The sequence below is a fragment of the Scylla paramamosain genome, chromosome 15 (genome assembly GCF_035594125.1).
Source record: "Scylla paramamosain isolate STU-SP2022 chromosome 15, ASM3559412v1, whole genome shotgun sequence".
NCBI classification, from domain to species: Eukaryota; Metazoa; Arthropoda; class Malacostraca; order Decapoda; family Portunidae; genus Scylla; species Scylla paramamosain.
In genome coordinates this window covers 22,327,389-22,346,483 of record NC_087165.1, presented here as the reverse complement: position 1 = coordinate 22,346,483, position 19,095 = coordinate 22,327,389, and the positions used below count along the sequence as shown (strand labels likewise).

General features: G+C 36.1%; 2 protein-coding genes across 3 annotated transcripts; one reads left to right on the top strand and one right to left on the bottom strand.

Annotated features, from left to right (window-relative positions):
* The first annotated feature begins 1,334 nt into the window (after positions 1-1,334).
* Positions 1,335-10,501, top strand: LOC135107667 (endoplasmic reticulum-Golgi intermediate compartment protein 1-like). Its single transcript, XM_064017792.1, has 8 exons — positions 1,335-1,472; positions 4,181-4,315; positions 5,251-5,342; positions 6,622-6,750; positions 7,456-7,614; positions 8,613-8,698; positions 9,410-9,532; positions 9,747-10,501. The coding sequence occupies exons 1-8, from the start codon at positions 1,444-1,446 to the stop codon at positions 9,852-9,854; spliced, it is 861 nt and encodes a 286-aa protein (XP_063873862.1). The 5' UTR covers positions 1,335-1,443; the 3' UTR covers positions 9,855-10,501.
* A 6,249-nt stretch (positions 10,502-16,750) lies between these two features.
* On the bottom strand, positions 16,751-19,075 carry LOC135107676 (U6 snRNA-associated Sm-like protein LSm7). 2 transcript variants are annotated; one of them, XM_064017804.1, is made up of 3 exons: positions 18,940-19,075; positions 17,621-17,876; positions 16,751-17,191 (listed from the first exon to the last, which is right to left on the bottom strand). In XM_064017804.1, the coding sequence occupies exons 1-3, from the start codon at positions 18,946-18,948 to the stop codon at positions 17,052-17,054; spliced, it is 405 nt and encodes a 134-aa protein (XP_063873874.1). In that variant the 5' UTR covers positions 18,949-19,075; the 3' UTR covers positions 16,751-17,051. The 2 variants fall into 2 exon arrangements, with proteins under 2 accessions (XP_063873874.1, XP_063873875.1); XM_064017805.1 differs by having other exon boundaries at positions 17,621-17,873.
* Between the last annotated feature and the right edge of the window lie 20 nt (positions 19,076-19,095).

The following is a 19,095-nucleotide window of genomic DNA, read 5'->3' as shown; positions in this document are numbered from 1 at the left end:
TTGTTGTAATAACTGGTATTGTTATTGTAATAGTCGTCGTTGTCGTCGTCGTTGTCGTTGTTGTTGTTGTTGTTGTTGTTGTTGTTGTTGTTGTTGTTGTTGTTGTTGTTGCTGCTGCTGCTGCTTGTGCAGCTGTGGCTATAAAATGCATATGATGCAGAATTAATAAAACTGAAATGATTTTTGTAAGGTATTTTAGCATTCATAATTACATTTAAAATAGATGGATTCATTCTGATATCAGCATAAGTGAAAAGAAGCATGATGTTAACAGCAATACATTTGCCAAAAAGGGACAGAATTTGATAAAAAGCTAGACCTCTGCATTGGGGTAAGCCTGGTTTTATCAGACTTAGTCACAAAACCAACAGCATCAGTGTGACGCATCCCATTTTCACTACAAGCCATGGAAAACTTGTGAATATTCCCAGTGGCCTCCGAATTTTGCATGATGATGTTTTGTTCTGTGTGTACTACCTGCTTCTTTTTTTTTTTCTTTTTCTGGTGGGACGGCCCGGTCTTAGCAGTTTTTAATTCAGGTAGTATCTCCCAGTTTTCCTATAGTTCTGAAAATATTGAGGATCCAAAGCGTATAGTATAACTATGGTTTTTCGTCCATGACACCAAGAACGTTACTACAACACAGCTGACATGATACTACTGTCTATTGCGAGTTTTGCGACCGTCACGTTCCCAATCAAAGCTCTGACCAGTAACCAATCAATTGGCTGGGCTATGTACCCGTTATTCTATTATTAACATAAAAAAAAAAAAATCCCCTGAACGAGTATACTGGCATGCATGTTGTTTTACTGTACGTGACTACTGTATTTTTCTATATACCTTGTGCATTGATATGTCCATAATGTGATGCACTTGTTCTGGGAGGATGCCGCGGCAAAAGCGATGAGAGACAAACTTACTGTAACAGAAGAAAAAAAAAATACCAAGATTTTCCTGTCATTTGAGTATATCCGCCCATAAGCCTCTTGTAGCTTGTCAACGTTTTGGATACATTTATCAGGATAAGACCCCGCACTTCCACTTTAATTTATGCAGAAAAAATATTTGCAGAAACCTTAATTTAGGCTATGAATTTAGCTGCTAACGTGTAGACAGCTGACTGGGAAATGAGCTCCATCGGGCCGCGTATGCTCACGTCACCATACACAAGACATCTTAGAAGACTTTGCTGTAAATCATTAAAGTTTCACGTAAACGTCTACTAAACTTGTTAGCCTGATAATTATATTGTTAACATAAGATATGACGTATGCTTTAAACTCTGTACATGAACATTATAAGCGAAAACGTTGATTTTACATGATAGGATCATAAGAGGTAGACAGGTGGCGGTGAAGCTAGAGGCGCCTTCCCGCGTGTGGTCGTGGCAGTAAACATACACCAGCTGACCCGAAGTTCACTGACAGCCGTCATTCCAACATGGGCTTCTTCAGCTTTGACGTGCGAAGGTAACTTAGATGATAGTCATGCATTTACGTAATATTATGCGCTTTCAAAATACAAACATGCCGATGCATTCCTAAGTGTCTCACTTCAAGCAATTTCCCCTTACATTAGAAAAGCCGGTAGGGCCAAGCTTACTACCTAGCTCTCATTATTTCTATATATGGTAGCAGTGCAGTATACTTAAAACGAGCCGCTCTTATTTCCACCTACCTTGTTCCTCTATAAACTTGGGGACCTGGTGGGAAAGTGAGGTTAATGAGTACACTAAGTATGCGTGAAATATGGCCCCCTTCAAAAATATAGATAAATTTTATTTTTTATATAAAAAACAACTAGCTAAATCTAAATCTAAGCTAACTTTTAATGTTGTGGGGGCTAATCTTGCAGTAATCCTGCTAGATAGCCTTGTAGTACTGTATGGTACTATATTAGGTATGTGATTTCATGAAAGCCTTCGATAAAGTTCCACATAAGAGGCTATTGAAAAAAAAGAATCAAGAGTTATAGCATTGGAGAGAAGTATTGGAGGTGGATAGAAGCATTTTACAGTTGGAAGAAAGCAAGGAGTGATTGTGAATATCCAGAAGCTGGAGTGGCATTATGTCAAAATTAGAATTCCTCATGGCTCAGTGCTGGGACCATTATTATTTGTTATATACATTAATGATTTGCCTGAAGTTGTAAAAAATGGGAGTAAGATTTACTTATATGCTGATTACACCAAAGTTTACAGAAAAATCAGAACCCAGATTGACAAAGAACACCTGCAGGAGGATATAAATTGTATGAAGGAATGGTCTAAAAAATTATTGTTGTTATTTCATCCAAAGAAATGTAACTATACGTAGATTGGAAGTTGTGAGATAAGAATTGAAGGGTACCATATTAAAGAGCCGATGGCCAAGGTAACTTTGGAGAAAAACATTGGAGTAGCTTTTCAGAACACCTGACAAAAAATCAATAAAGCAAATAGTATAATGGGAATAATAAGGAGGATATTTGTGACTTTGGATGAGATCTTTAAGGCCCTGTACGTTGCACTAGTCAGACCTCATTTGGAATATGCTAATTAAGTTTGGGTATCCTACTTGATAAAAGATATAGAAGCAGTAGAAAATGTACAGAACTGGTACCATCCCTGAGGAACTTGATGCATGAGGAGCGGCTGAGGAAGTAGGGACTGCCAACATTAGCATACAGGAGGTTGTGAGGTGACATGAATTAGACGTACAAGATTTTGACAGGAGTGTATGACCACAACATGTGCAATGACATCTTTGTACTGAAGGAAGAAGGGAGAATGAGGGAGCACCCTATGAAAATGTATAAAGAAAGATCTAGGCTAAATAAGAGAAAAATTCCTTCTGTAATCGAGTAGTTAGTAATTGAATGGACTACCCCAGTTTGTAATAGAGTCACAGTCTGTCGTTAAGTTTGAAATTAATCTAGATAAAGCCTGGAGTAATCAGAACTTAATTAGAAATCACAAAACTAAAATTCAGTACAATAAAATTATATTAAACAATGCTTTTGCCACCAGTATACACATAAATCCAGCTGATAATTCAGAGCTGGATGTACAGACCTGAGAGCCTCTTCCAGAAGGTCTACTGTAAGAAATATCATTATATTGAAGAGCTTCATCTTGTATCATAGTGTCGGTGAGCCCCACAGCATAAATACCTTGGCAAAATTTTAAAAAATCATTGGCCAGCACATTAATACATGTAGAGGAATTAAATATATAAATAAAAGCAAGAGACAGTGGAACAATGTACATGTATGAACTACAAGCTGTTATAAGGCTCATTGCCCTATAAACACATTGTAGTGAACTTCTGTTTTATGCAGGACCTCATGCCATAGATGTATTTTAAGTTAAAAAACAATGATTACTTACCAAAGCTTGCAGATGTTAAGTGCACCATGTATCTTTCTAACAATAAAAGAGTATTGAGTATTTGTTCAGAGCCATGTTTCTCTGGATTTTTTCATGTATTGCTCTGCCACTTGCTATTTATTGTATCTATTCTCACGTGTGTTTGGGAAGTGTAGTGGTTGAGGCTTTCCAGAGTTGAGTTGAAAGTTGAGGCTTTCCAGAGTCTACTCAGGCTTATATATATATATATATATATATATATATATATATATATATATATATATATATATATATATATATATATATATATATATATATATATATATATATATATATATATATATATATATATATATATATATATTATATATATATTATATATATATATAGTTAGGTGAGTATAGCTCTCTCTCTCTCTCTCTCTCTCTCTCTCTCTCTCTCTCTCTCTCTCTCTCTCTCTCTCTCTCTCTCTCTCTCTCTCTCTCTCTCTCTCTCTCTCTCTCTCTCTCTCTCTCTCTCTCTCTCTCTCTCTCTCTCTCTCTCTCTCTCTCTCTGGAGGTGTTATTGCTCATATATTATTTGTAATTTATGCTTATTATACAGTATGGAAATGAGTTCCACATTCTCAGGTGATGAAAGTGTGCCAGACTTGGTGTGATGGAAGGTAGTGTGAAGATAATATTTCTCTATGCTTTTTGTGAGAGGCAGTAAGGTTGTTCTAGTTATGTGAATATTAATGGTCTTTTATCACTTATGTATGAAAATTAGCATGCGTGGATTTGATATTCACTTTTTTTTTCTTCATAACTATGGACTGTTTTTTCTTGCAAGGTTTGACATCTACCGGAAGGTCCCCAAGGACCTGACACAGCCCACAGTAACCGGTGCAGTGATCAGCATTTTATGTGTTGCTTTCATCCTGCTGCTGCTGTTCCTGGAGTTCTTCCATTTCTTGTCTGGTGAGCTGTGAGTGTCTACATTTTGTTCGTCAGAAGTTTCCCATATTATTGCCACAGGTAACCTTGAATAAAATTTTCATCCAAACTTTTGCATTCATGAATTGCATAGATTCATATATTGATAAATAGTTAATCTCTGTTAAATGCAAGAATGTATTGCCAAATGAAGGTAACCTCAAATGATTAGCCTGACTACCAATGTCATCCATTAGAATGTAGCACTGCATTCTAGTGTGCCATTGTAAGGCTGCCATCAGATAGGCATATTACTGTACTGCACACTGCTGCAAATATTATGCAGCACTTTCATTCAGAGAACTGGTGCAGTAAACATAAAATTAAACAAAGATTACTAAATCTTACCCGTATTATAACCCTCCCCTTTTTTTTAGTATTAAACCTCTGCCATAAAAAAAGAGATAATGATAATAATTAATTTTAAAAATCTTACCTGTCGAGTTCCAACTCTTTATCTCCCTTGAATCCACACACTTAACTCATTGGTCCTTCTCTTGCTTGAAGCTTTTGGAATAGCAGAGTACCTGCTGTGCCACCACACTGTTTGTGATGTCAGTTGGAATAGCGTGTGGAAAAACATTGCTGATCCATGTATTTTGAACATTTTCTCAGACAATCAATCAGCAGTCCTTAGTGCTTAAATTACACACTTGTTCACTGATGTGGATTTTGTTTTTTATTCATGCTTTACAGGAAAACTGGTTACTATCAACCAAAGTTCAAGCATCTTTAAAACAAGTGAGCTATTATTTAAATCATGTATGTAACTCCTAAAGTATCACCGGTAAGTCTGGTGAAACTTAGGAATCACACTTTTAAAACATGAAATCAATCCTTATCCTATTTCAGAATTTGTGTGGTGAGCAAACCATGAATTGCAATAAGAATGTGCTGGGTAACTTTGAAGAATTACTTTTGTTTCAGTGTCCAGGAATTACATGTTGATAACCCTGGAGAGACAACAGAGAGAATTCCAGTATACATTAAAGTGGAGTTGCCCCGTCTGAAGTGTGAATGTGAGTATCCTTCAGAGATGAGGATTGATTGATGTATTGCATGCTTAACGTGCTGGTGCTCTCCACTTAGTACTTATAGTACACTTTCAAGTGATGCCTCAGTTTTGGTTCTTGTTGCATTTTTGTGTACAACAGTGCCATTCTAATAATTTTATTTTATCAGTTTATTTTGAGATGCTAGTTTAAAATTAAAATTTAATTTAAAAACATTGTACTTTACAGTGAGTTTGGCTTGAGATTCCACAGCATACAGACCTCCGCCAGTTAGTCTCTGAAAGACATAGAGATGGGAGGGTTGCACTGCATTGTGTAGAAAACCTGCTGCATTACATTAAGTTCACAAATAGGCAAAACATACCTGGCTTATGCTTTCAGCTAGCCATCTTAATAAATTGTATGAATAAAGGCTTGTGTAATCCAAGGAAAGAGGGAGGAAGGAAAAAATGTGCATGAGAGAGAGAGAGAGAGAGAGAGAGAGAGAGAGAGAGAGCATCTCATAACTCAGGACTACACCTGCTGGACTCAGGCTACACCCACTCCTAAGTCCATGAATAGGCAGACAAACCTTTCTTATGCTTTTCAGCAGCCATCTTAATTAATTATGTGAATAAAGGCCTGTATAACCTGAAAGAGAGAGAGAGAGAGAGAGAGAGAGAGAGAGAGAGAGAGAGAGAGAGAGAGAGGCATCTCGTTTTAATCCAGGTTGTATGTCTGGCATGTATGAGTCTTGCGTTTGGCAGAAGCCTCAAGCCTGCCACTACACTTAAGTATCACATCAGCCATAAAGCAAGGTGCTCTCTCTCTCTCTCTCTCTCTCTCTCTCTCTCTCTCTCTCTCTCTCTCTCTCTCTCTCTCTCTCTCTCTCTCTCTCTCTCTCTCTCTCTCGGTATCAAGTAAGTAAGCATTACATTGTTTGTGGAACATACGATACTTTTTTTTTGTACCGAAAAATCATGATGACAAGTTACAAGCAAAACAACTCATGAACAACATTCTGGAACATATCTCGTTCGTAACTTGAACATCTTCTGTACCATATTATACAGAAACAAGTAAACTGTTATCTTACAAACAGATAAAGGTTTTGGTAGGAATGTAAATTCACATTGCAGGAAGTCTTAAAAGAATGGAATACATAGATTAATCAGTGGACAAGAACTCTATTCATATGTCCTTAAATGACAAAATTCCTAAGCCACAGTTGATGGCACCAAGTATGCTGGCCCAAGGAATATGTCAGATTTGGTAAAATGATGAGTGTTATTAACCCTCGTTGCAGATATTGGTTTGGATATTCAGGATGACCTTGGCCGTCATGAAGTTGGGTTTGTGGAAAACACAAACAAAAATCCCATTGGTGAAAAAGGGTGCATGTTTGAAGCAAACTTCTTCATAAACAAGGTACCAGGTCAGTATTGGGCACTAAGCAGAATGGTAAGTCAAGCCCTTAACTTTTCTTCATGAAATACACAAGTTTTCTTTGCATTTACCATGTACAGTACATACATAATATTATATACCTACCTTGTTAAAAAATATCTATTTTATGTCACTTGTTTTATTGATGATGAATTATGAATGCTTGGAGCTTGGAATTCATCTCAATTATTAGGAGATTTGTTAGTATGGGTATTGCCTCATTGCTATCCTTTGAATATATGAGAAAACACTAGAGCTTGCAATATGAATGTTGAATTTTTTCTCAAAATATTCCTGCATTCATTATGTGATGATGCTCTTATTTGCACTTCTTGATACCTGATCAATGATGTGTTAAATTATTACTGTGTAATAGTTTTGATGATATGAAGATATTGCTGTAATAATGCTGTCACTATTGGCCAGTTGTAACCTAATACTGTTGAATTTATGCTTGAAGTCCTTAACTGAAGAGTTTCACCTTGGCCAGCTTCATATAACATAAATATATATATATATATATATATATATATATATATATATATATATATATATATATATATATATATATATATATATATATATATATATATATAGTATGTTATATGAAGCAAGGTTAAGGATTTAAATTAATCAGCTTTTGTCATAAGGACATTTATCATCAGGTATAAAGAAACATTGTTTTTCCTTGTAGGGAATTTCCACGTGTCGACACACTCAGCAGACCGACAACCCGACGAGATTGACTTTGCTCATGTAATTCATGAGTTGCGGTTTGGAAAGAAACTCAGCCACCCAGACATTGTGGGAAAATTTAATCCTCTTCACCAACGCTCCAAGCTTGATGGGAATTGTAAGTATAGAATTGCTTATGTGTGTGTTTTGTTACTTTTGTGACATACGGAGCTGTTATGGTTGCTACCAGGGCTGCAACTTGAACACTTGGGTGATAAGTTCAGTCCTTTTTGTAAGATTTCAGGACATGGGATTTACTCAATTCCTAGCACATAGTAGACACCATTAAGACCCCATATAAATATTGAAGATTGATTTGTGAGATGCTGTTGCCCATCCTCATTTTTATTTATTCTATATGGCAGTCATATGGTTTCTTAAATGTGTTTTCTGAGGCAGCAGCACAATATGTTTTAGCAGTTTATTCCAGTTGTTCATGACCCATGACAACAAATAACACATTTATAAATGTGTTATTTGTTTGTGTTTTGTTGTTTTATATCCAGTTTAGTAAAAATTTTTGAAATTTGCTATTGACTAAACTTTCAACACATTTAAATGTCCAAGTTGAAAACTCTTATTGTTTTATTTACAGTTATAAAAATAGTTGTAAGTACAGAGTCACTATGGATGTGTTGTGTGTGTTGCTCATTAGACATTTTATTTTGTTTTATTTCATAATAACTAAGGTAGTGCCTATGAATGCATCTCTATTGGGGATGAAGTGTTGTTATTATTATTCCACTGGCCCCTGCATATTGATATAAAGACTTCCAGTGATGTAAGTGAAATCTGAGTTGATGCTGGATCATCTCTGACTCATACATCTCTCTCTAAGGGAAATTTTGAAATAATCTGCTCACTTTTAAAATAGAAGTGGGTTTGTAGCTATCATAATTATTGAAGGTGACAGTTATGTTGTTTCTAATGGCTCACAGTAGGAATGTGTAAGAGAAAGTTGAAAAGTGTGATCAGTGAATTCTTATAAGAAATCTGTAACACTAGACTCTAGGAAAGCAGCACACCACAGAGTTCTATCTTTGTTTCCTTTTGAAACCTTAAAGTAATTGTTTCTGTTTTGAAAAAAAATAAATAAAAAATGCCTCTTTGTTTCAGCCTTGGAGTCTCATGATTATGTTATGAAAGTTGTGCCAACCATTCATGAGGATGCTATTGCCTACCAGTACACACATGCCTACAGGGTAAGTCACTGAGAGTGCATCTCCTCACATCTTGCTTCCTTTCTGATATTTATTTAACACTTTTGAAGATGATTGAATCCCTAGTGTAATCATATCACATGACTACATAGGAAAATCTTTCTCAGAGAAGTTTATTTGTGAAATCTTTCATTTCAAGGTCCTTGTAAACCAGTATTTGCTTAATTTTAGAACTATATGTTGATCAGCTATATCATCATCATCATCATCAGCTCATGCTTCCACTGCAAATTGTGAGCCACCTTCAGTGATTACAGGGTTAAACTATATACCATGTCACACTGGCTTAAGATGTCTTGGTGAGATTGCCTGGATTACAAGATTATAACTCCTCAGGTTACATCCTGCAGCTACCATTTGCTATGTGAACAGGGAGGCCAGTGTGAAAGAAAATAAGCCCAGTTCTCTCCATCCAAAGAGTGAGAGGACTAGCAATATCCTCTTATGTATTTTCATCACTTTCTCTAAGCCAGCTCCAATTAAGGGGATCTCCATGTAATATTAAGAAAAAAGTAAGGCATTGATAGCCTCCAGTGAAGCAGAATAATATGATATGTGTATTCTGTGAGGGATTCAATCCTTTGTTGTCCCTTCTCATAGCTATCCTTTAGATAAATTTCTCAGTGCTTCTATTACACTACTAAAGTAGGCATTACATATTATTATTAAATTTGTACAATTCTTGTTTTGCAGAGTTATATTTCCTTTGGTCATGGTGGTCGTGTGGTACCAGCTTTGTGGTTCAAATATGATCTCACCCCCATCACAGTCAAATATCTCAGGAAGAGACAACCCTTCTACTCCTTCATCACTAAGGTAACCTGTTCTTGAACTATCACTATGAATTGTATGAGACTACATGTGTGGAGTTGGAGAATATGAAATTTTATATGCATTAGAAATCTAAAGAAGGGAACTTGCTGTTAAAGAAAATCTCAGAAACAAAGCTGCTGTTATTTATACTGGTTGCTTTTTGTTGCCTTGGCTCACCTTCAAGAACAAAATGATTAGCAGCTTGCAATATTTTCAGACATGTGCAATCATTGGAGGAACCTTCACAGTAGCTGGCATACTTGACTCTCTAGTCTTCTCAGCTTGGCAGATTATCAAGAAAATAGAGATTGGAAAACAGAGCTGAATCTTTTTTTTTTACATAGCACATGTACATCTGATATGAGTGTAAGTATGAATGCTTATTTTCAATTCTTTTTTACTAAACTTTATTGAATTTGTATGTTTGACCTCTCATGTTTAATATTAAAGATGTTATCTCCAGATATAAATTGTTGTAGCATAATGTTAAGAAAATTCTCATTAGTCCCAACTCACAAATAGTAATGATTCCCAACAAGGATGACCATCATAGTATAATCCTAAGGATCTCCATGTATGAAAGTCTTCCCTTACTTGGTATTTGTGTTCATGTGGAGAACCTTTTAAAGGGTTGTGATGGTTAGGAAAGACCAGTTTGTTATGTTTATTTCTTATCAACTCTTACTTTTTTACACAAAGACAACTTGTTACATGAAGGAAGGGAGGTTTTTAGTGGGATATCATTGGTATTATTCACCATGGCATTGTAGTGGCTCTCTGCTAGACTTAATTAACTCAGTTGTTCATTTCAGTCATGATGGAACAACAACCAAAAGAATGTTTATTCTACATTAAATCCTTCACAACTTTCTCTCTCTCTCTCTCTCTCTCTCTCTCTCTCTCTCTCTCTCTCTCTCTCTCTCTCTCTCTCTCTCTCTCTCTCTCTCTCTCTCTCTCTCTCTCTCTCTCTCTCTCTCTCTCTCTCTCTCTCTCTCTCTCTCTCTCTCTCTCTCTCTCTCTCTCTCTCTCTCTCTCTCTCTCTCTCTCTCTCTCTCTCTCTCTCTCTCTCTCTCTCTCTTGTAATACATATCACTTTCAAAAGCAGGGTTCAAAATTACTGCCAGATGCTATCCTTATGAGGTGCTATTTATTTACACAAGAACAGACCAAAGGAAAGGAAGTGAAAGGTAAATCCTGTTGTATGTTGCCTCAAAAGGGAACAATAGACTCGGAGTGCAAGGTAGTGTAATGTCCAGTGGTTCTGTGATAGATTATAGTCCCACTGCCATTAGTACCTCAGAGTGGTTTTCATTAACACATTGTACAAAATTGATTATTGATATTTGAGCAATTTTTTCATCTGTTTTAGTGACAGTTGAAATTTATTGACTTGCCATGAAAACAGCTGTGTTCAGTGAAACCACAATATTGAATTACATGCATGTGAAATATATAAGGAGTTGCAGGATAAAGAATATAAATGAAAGCTTTTCAGTTGCTGTTGATTCTTTCCAGTTCAAACCTGTATGATTAGAGCTCTGAATAATTTGAGCTGTTTCAGGCCTGTTGGGATTTTCAACAACTTTGAATCATTCTGCCATTACTATATTTATATTGTTCTCCATTCATATAAGGAAATTGATTCCATTTCTCCCATTTGTAACAGTCTGGTTGGTAAACCTGCTCAGAAGAGGCATTAGTGATGTGTTACTTTCTCACCATGTGTGCACCTCCTTCAAAAATATTTACATTTCTCCACTTCATTCATAAGACTGAAAAATTTGGTTTGCAACCAGAACATTATTTTCAAAACTTGATAGGGTAAAAAGTAAATAATTACAGCAAGCATAAGTCAATTTATAAAATTTTATGGTTCATTTCACCTTTTTACTGATAAATAAATCATTATTAACATCAATTACAGAAACAATTGTGTAATAAAACCTTTGTCCTTATAGTATGAAAATTACTCCTGGATATGATGATGCATTCAGATTTTAATTAAATAGCAAAGCAGAAGAGAAGAGGAAGGACTTTCGTGAATGTGTTGTGTCTTGAATGTCAGGACACAACAGTCCACCTTACCCACCTCCCTCCATTCCCCCCTCCCATCCCACACCATCAAGACACAAGGGGCTAAAAATAATCACTGGATTAATCAGACTTTTTTGGCTGTTTTGACCCAGGTCTTCCCCAATAAGTTCAAATTAGAGAGGGTTTTACTATTAAAGACTGATAAAAACAGACTGAGAAGTTTGGTGGCTTAAGTAGTAGCACACCTGACTCTAATGTTGGTAGTCAGTGGGTCAAATCCCACCATGCAATTGGAAATTCTCATGACTGTCCATTCTTAGGTCCACCCAGCTTTAAAAGGGTACTAGTCCAGCTCTTACTAGTACCTATTTAAGTATGAGAAGATTGAAGGTTGTGGAGAAAGAACCTGGTCATATTCCTCCATTTGCTGAGGGCCCTGGATTGGGCATCACTACCACCCCATCACCTATGCTTTATGAGTATAGGGTGATTTAACCTTTATTCATTTAGTGACAGGACAGTCTGGGCCTTGGTGATCATTTTGGTCTGATAAGTAAACTATTGGACCTGGACTTTTCATGAGTGTTCTGACAAAGGGGACTTGGATTTTTTGTGAGTGTTCTGACAAAGGTTTCAATCCCCCAGCAAAAGCATCTCATAGCCAGTTTATCCCTCCTTCAGATCAATTTTTCATTTCTGTGATGTCTCAAACTAGGGCATCACAATAAAATTAAACCAGTAACTCTGAATCTTTCATAGCAGAAACTCAGGCTGCAAGGATGTGTTAATACACTCATTAAAAATAAATAAATAAAATAATAATAATAATTGTTATTGCTATGTAACTTATTTTATTACAAAAACTCATATAGGTGACATCCTGAATGTACAAAGTTTAGACTTGCGAAATGTCTTGACATCTTGCCTGTACAGGCATGGTCGGAAGTCAAGTAATCTGCACTCACTTCCAATATGTTTTTGCATTTTCCTTCAATTTTGAATTCCTTGATATGCCAAGAATCTATCAAATGACTGGTTTTATAAAGAAATCATCAGCAGATCAGAGCACTTAAGATTGAGGTAAAACATGAAACAATGGAATGAGTATGGGAAGTTATTCAACCATGACTTTACAGGTTTTTAAGTTCTGTATGAGGAGTTTTAATCTCGTGTATCAAGCACTGAAAAAAAAAATAGTGTCACACCCTTCAGGTTGTTTGTTTTCTGTGTCTGTTTGATATTGAATATATCTTTTCCACCTTTATTGGGAAAGAATGGAATACTCTCCAAGCAGTAATCATGTGATGCAGTGTACCTGCTGAAAACTCACCCCAAAATGCAGTGCTCAGTGTTCAGATACATGGAGCCAACAGCTGCTGGTACACTGATGGAAGATTTTAAGGGCAGGTGATCTTTGTAGATTCATAGCTTGACTAATCTCTCTCTCTCTCTGTCTCTGTCTCTCTCTCTGTCTCTCTGTCTCTGTCTCTCTCTGTCTCTGTCTCTGTCTCTGTCTCTGTCTCTGTCTCTGTCTCTGTCTGTCTCTCTGTCTCTGCCTCTGTCTCTGTCTCTGTCTCTGTCTCTCTGTCTCTGTCTCTGTCTCTCTGTCTCTCTGTCTCTGTCTCTCTGTCCTCTGTCTTTCTGTCTCTCTGTCTTTCTGTCTCTCTGTCTCTCTGTCTTTCTGTCTCTCTCTCTCTCTCTCTCTCTCTCTCTCTCTCTCTCTCTCTCTCTCTCTCTCTCTCTCTCTCTCTCTCTCTCTCTCTCTCTCTCTCTCTCTCTCTCTCTCTCTCTCTCTCTCTCTCTCTCTCTCTCTCTCTCTCTCTCTCTCTCTCTCTCTCTCTCTCTCTCTCTCTCTCAAGGCACAGATTGAGGGAGTACTAAGTGTGTGTTTGTGCCTTTCATTCCATTCCAGTGATTTATGTAACATGTCAATATTTTTGTAATTGCTAGATTTTTTTACTGATTAAATTAACTAGAGATAGAATGTAGATTTTTTTTTTCTTTTATTAAAATGCTATATCATAGAAATTTATGATTGTGATGATTGTTTTGATGAAGATTAAAGGTGATTTCAGCCTTGAATATATATTGTTTACTGCAATGTTTCTACTCTTAAGATACTGTTGTAATTTTTTTTTTTATCTATGTACTTGTGTGCATTATCCAAAACAATTCCAGTATGTATTGTTATAAAGTTGAACTATTCCTATGTATAAATCAAAATATTAAAAAATGGTAAATCAAAACAGTAAGAAGTTTGTAGTACATTAGAAGGTTGTTAGGACCATAATCTAACATTTCAGAATCTTATGTTTTCATGATTCCTGCAATATTCTGCTAAGGATTCTGCATTGCCAGTGGAAAAAGACACCCATGAGAACTCAACTATTCATCTCTGAGGCCTTTGAAAATAGTCCTTGTTAGAGCCCAAAGCATTTCAGAATTAGTGTATTCCGGCAGCAGTTTGATTAACCAGCTCAGGTGTTGCTGCTGATGATGTTGACTGTGTGGACATCTTTTGTCATTAGTGAAAAACAGGAATTAATTGTTACAGTATTTTTCCATAATCACCTACATTTTGAACATACGTATTTTTATGTTTATTCCTTTTAAATGGTTCTGTATCCTAGAAAAGACCAAATTGATTTGCTTTTCTATTTTGTGTCCATGAAAACCATTTTTTTTTTTTTACAATGTTTTGTACATTAATAGAGGACAACTATAGCAGTTAAAAGGGTTAATTAATAATCTTGACTGATGTGTATCTCACAGGGAGGCTGTTCAGGGATGACATTAGCCAGTTAAATGAAGTAAAGGTTTGTGTCACCTCATAAACCACTACCTCAGGACAGTGTTGCTGAAATAAAACTAAAAATAGCTCTGCTGCTCAAGTGCAGTGTCATTTCCAAAAAATCTTGCCTCCTGAAGGTAACATAGATTGGAAACTTGTTTTCAAGATTCAAAGAATAATTTTCTCAACAGAACGACATTAACCCTTTGGTTGCTATTGCCTCTTTCCAAAATTAATAAATTTCAAGACACCACAGACAACAAAGGAATGATCAAAGGACTCAAACCTTTTTGTACTTTTGTTTTCTCTTTACTTTCTTTGATTATCCAAGATTATGCCAATGAAGTAATGAGTGTCATATAAACACTCAAAGGTTTAATATGTCCAGAAGAAAATTGCTTGGAAAAGATGCAGGTTAAGAGACAGTAGCTGACGACAGCAGCACAAAATAATCTTTCTCTGTATTGTATGTACAAGGGATATTTCCTCTAAAGTATATATATTACTTCTAATTCAGTAGATGAATAACATAATTTATCAGTATCTAAACTGGGAGGCTTGCATGTTGTTCTGCTACAATGAAGAATTTTCTGTACTAACATGTTTTAAAAACATTATCTTCAGTATACAAAGCTCTTTAAAGGCTTAGGAAGCTAACAATGCTGCACTTTCATATTGATGTACTCGTATATTGTATGTTGTATTTTCAAGGGTTTTCATTGGTCAAAGAATCTCTTATGTGAGCAGCCAGTGTTATTGTATAATCATTATCACATTTGTTATGGACTTTAAAGGGACATGGTAATAGTTTCAGTACCTTTATATGTGAATTTTTCACTTCCCCTTTTCTGGGTCTCTAGGTTTTATGGAATAGTAATTGTAAGAAAAGAGGGTGACTTGCTTATGTTCAGTGATTTGAAAGTTATTTTTAAGATACAGCTGTTTCCTATGAACACATTGCTCTTGCTTAATGAAAGCTTGTTGATGAGGGATGTGGTTGGTAACAAATATCAGGGCAATTAAATGTTTTGCAGAAGATTCTCACCACTTAGTAATTGACAGTATTGAAGCACAAATAAATTATATACTCCTGTAGTATAGTTCCATCATTTATCACCTCCTTGTGTAGTACAGTGTTTCATCATGCAAGGCAGATATCCAAGGCCTTTGGATACCATGCTTCTTGGAGTGTACATTTTGATATTGAGCCCCAAACTTCATATACAGGGACTTTTTTTTTTTTTTGGGGGGGGGGATATTGCTAACGGTAAAAGTACAAATTAATCTAAGTTAAAAATATTCTATGCACATATGCATTTTGAGGCTTTATTTAGCCATAGTATGAAATTCAAATGTAGCCTGGTGATGGACACAATGGCCAGGCCGGGCAGGTAACCTTGGAGGGATGTGTAGGCCTGGACGTCCATTATTGAAAATGAATTATTCAGTCAAACGTTCTACAAGTTGTGGAGCTTTATAGTATCCCATAATGAGATGAGTGGTAACAACACAGGTGATTTACCGATAAACATTACAATGATAACATGGATGTAATTAGCGAGAAATAAAATAATAGGCTACACAACACCATGCCTACCTGGACAGGGATGGGAAAGGAGCAAGGCTAGCATCAAATCAGCTGATTGCTAGTCAGTCACATGTAGTTTCCTGCCAAGACAGTGGCAGATTACATTTAGACAGTATTGCATGATTCTGAGGAAAAAAAAAAACTGCCAGCAATGCCACACATTTACAGTAATGTGGAGTATGTGGACATGGTGTTTCTGCACCATGGTTACCTGCCCAGCCTGTATCTCTTTCAGCCACACTTGAATTTCATATCATGGTTAAACAAAGCCTCAAAATGCATATGTGCATAGAACATTTTCAACCTAGAATAACCTGTACTTTCACTTCTAGCAATATCCACAGAAACTCATGCTACACCCTATATTTCATGTGCAAGCCATACAGTCTTTTGCCATCTTAGCATGGTGATGAATTACATCCGTTATGCCTACATGAAGTGTTATCCTATAAATGTTAGCATAAATTTACAACTGCAAACAAGCCAAACATATATATATATATATATATATATATATATATATATATATATATATATATATATATATATATATATATATATATATATATATATATGTCCAGTTCATAGTCTATTAGGACTAAAATGATGCCCTAGCAAAAAAGCTTTGCTCTTAGCATTTGGGATCAGTTATCCTAAATGGATGCTTTTCTTTACTTCAGACTGTAGCTAGGATTAAAATCTGCACCTGAGGATTCCTTGACCACCAAAGTACACATAGCACCACAGCACAATGGCAGACCAACTCTTATAGTACACTCCTATAATAAGGTTAATAAGTACCATCACATATCTGCGGTCTGAAATTCTTAATTTTCATACAAGTTCACACCACAACACAATTGTCAAATTTATCACATCATACCATCATACTTGAAATCATCCTGTATATTAAGTTCAGCTGACATATAAAAAAGATACATTTCATACTGAAAATAGACACAACTTAATGTGTTCAATAACCAAGAAAAAGATCCTAAATCAAAATTTATTTAATAGCTTCATTACAACTGTATGGCAGCCACACACTTTGTGATGTGAGAGCTTATACCTCACAATACACCTCCACCAATCACTTGCTGGATGAATGATTATGTGTCCTGCTGAATGAAAGGGTTAGCAATGGCCTCACAGCCATCCATGGGGCAAATCAGTACCACTGCCGTGCCTCGGCACACCACCAAACCACGCTCCTTAGTGTCCTCAGTCAGCTTATATGGATCGTCAGGATCTGGTGAACAAGAGCCAATAGCATTAAACCTAGCTAGTAACCTTACTATAACTTTAAGCAAAATTTTTGTACTTAAAACTCTATCTTAATTATTCATGAATCAATAATAATCTTTATTTTGACCAATGAACAATAAAACTGGAGCACTACCAGCACAACAAAGAAACAGATGAAGTGAAGGCCTCTATATTTTCTATAAAAAATGGTAAGATAGTTTATTTACTAGATGTACACAACCTTCATTACATAACTACAATGATAAAATTTGATGGTCATGTATACATATATTTATAAACAGTTTATGTAATAAATTATTTGCCTGTAAACTTGCCACAAGATTTTCAGTATTTACTTTATTTATATATATATAAATCATTTCAAGATTACAATGCTAGACTTCATATCAATGCACTAACTGTGATGTCACACCTCTAAGGTACTCAATGGTGTTGTCCAGCACCAGGTTTAGCAGCTGGTCAAAGCCCTTCAGAATTCCTGAGGCCTCTCGTCCTCCGGAGAATTTAACCCTGATGGCTTTGTCCAAGTACTTGCTGAGGTCAAGGATGGACTCCTTCCTCTTCTTATCTTTTTGTTCCCCATCTCGAGCCCCTCCTTCTCTCCTTTCTCCACCAGACTGCTGCTGCTGTTGGTGATGGTGCTGCTGCTGCTGTTGTTGCTGCTGCTGCTGTGCAGAGACAAATGCACTTATTGTTTGAATGACGTAGTGAAACTTGACAGTAACAAGACAGTGTCTGTCAGTAATTCTGTCAATATCTACCTTTGTCTGTCAACATCTACCTTTCCTTTTTGCTGGAAGTTTGCCTACATTCAGCCTGTTCCTGAAACTACCATCCTATTGCTTTAATTTCCTGCCTATCTAAAGTTTTTTAATCTATCCTCAACAGGAAGATTTTTAAACATCTATAAACAAAATAAATAAATAAATAAACTAAGAAAACAGTTCAAAGCTTCTAACCAATTTCTGGAATATAAAGGGATTTCCATAAGATAAGCATCAATTACTGGCCTGAAAAAATAGTGTCTCCACATTCACAGAGGTTTCTGCCATAATTACCAGAGTAAAGATTTACCAATGAAATGCAAACAGGATTCATGCATGACCTGCACGGATCCTATTACCTATCCCATATCCATCAGAATTTAATTGTCATATATGTTTTTGAATGCTACTGTAAATGTAGCATTCATTGTATGTTCTGGTAATTAATTCAGTTTGTTTACTATATAGTACTAGATGTGAATACCTATCTTTACAGTTTGCCTGTATGCTGGTTCAGTACATCATATCCTGTATCTGACTGGGAAAACGTGCTCCCTTTCTAGTTGGTCATTATGTGAGGAGACGAGTAAAGCCACAATAAAAGGTAAACATTCAAAAGTTTGCCAGATCAACAACGGCAAGCTTGAAACGGGTCAACTTCTTGATATTTAACCTATAAAAATCGTTCATTTAGACCGAGAACGATTTTGAACATGTACAATTTGTTAAGAATTGAAAAATACGGACGTAAAAAAAGCATCAGGGATAAAATGTAGAATCAGATAATGAGCGTTACTCACGCCACAGAAAAATGACAGGTGTATATTGATAATTTCAAGAGGAGGTTGGGTTAATTTATGAATGATGGTGATGTTAGATTTTAAGAGACTTTCATAAGTTTACTGGCCTTTTTCAGCTTGCTTATTTTCGTATGTGCTAATGCTACAAACAGTTAAAATGGTCTCACCGCCGACATGCTTTAAACGTTTGTTGTGGTGGCGAGGACTGGCATGTCTTGATCTCTACCTTGACCAAAGGTATCGGCCCACTAGCCGCTGTGTTTATCCAACCCAACATACATAGGAAGATAGCTTGCTACTTGGTTGATTATATATATATATAT

Coding starts and splice junctions, on each gene's coding strand:
- LOC135107667 (XM_064017792.1), top strand. CDS start 1,444: ATGGGCTTCTTCAGCTTTGACGTGCGAAG. Junction 1,473..4,180: donor TTCAGCTTTGACGTGCGAAG/GTAACTTAGATG, acceptor TTTTCTTGCAAG/GTTTGACATCTACCGGAAGG. Junction 6,751..7,455: donor CTTCATAAACAAGGTACCAG/GTCAGTATTGGG, acceptor TTTTCCTTGTAG/GGAATTTCCACGTGTCGACA.
- LOC135107676 (XM_064017804.1), bottom strand. Junction 17,192..17,620: donor CACCATTGAGTACCTTAGAG/GTGTGACATCAC, acceptor CTTGTTCACCAG/ATCCTGACGATCCATATAAG.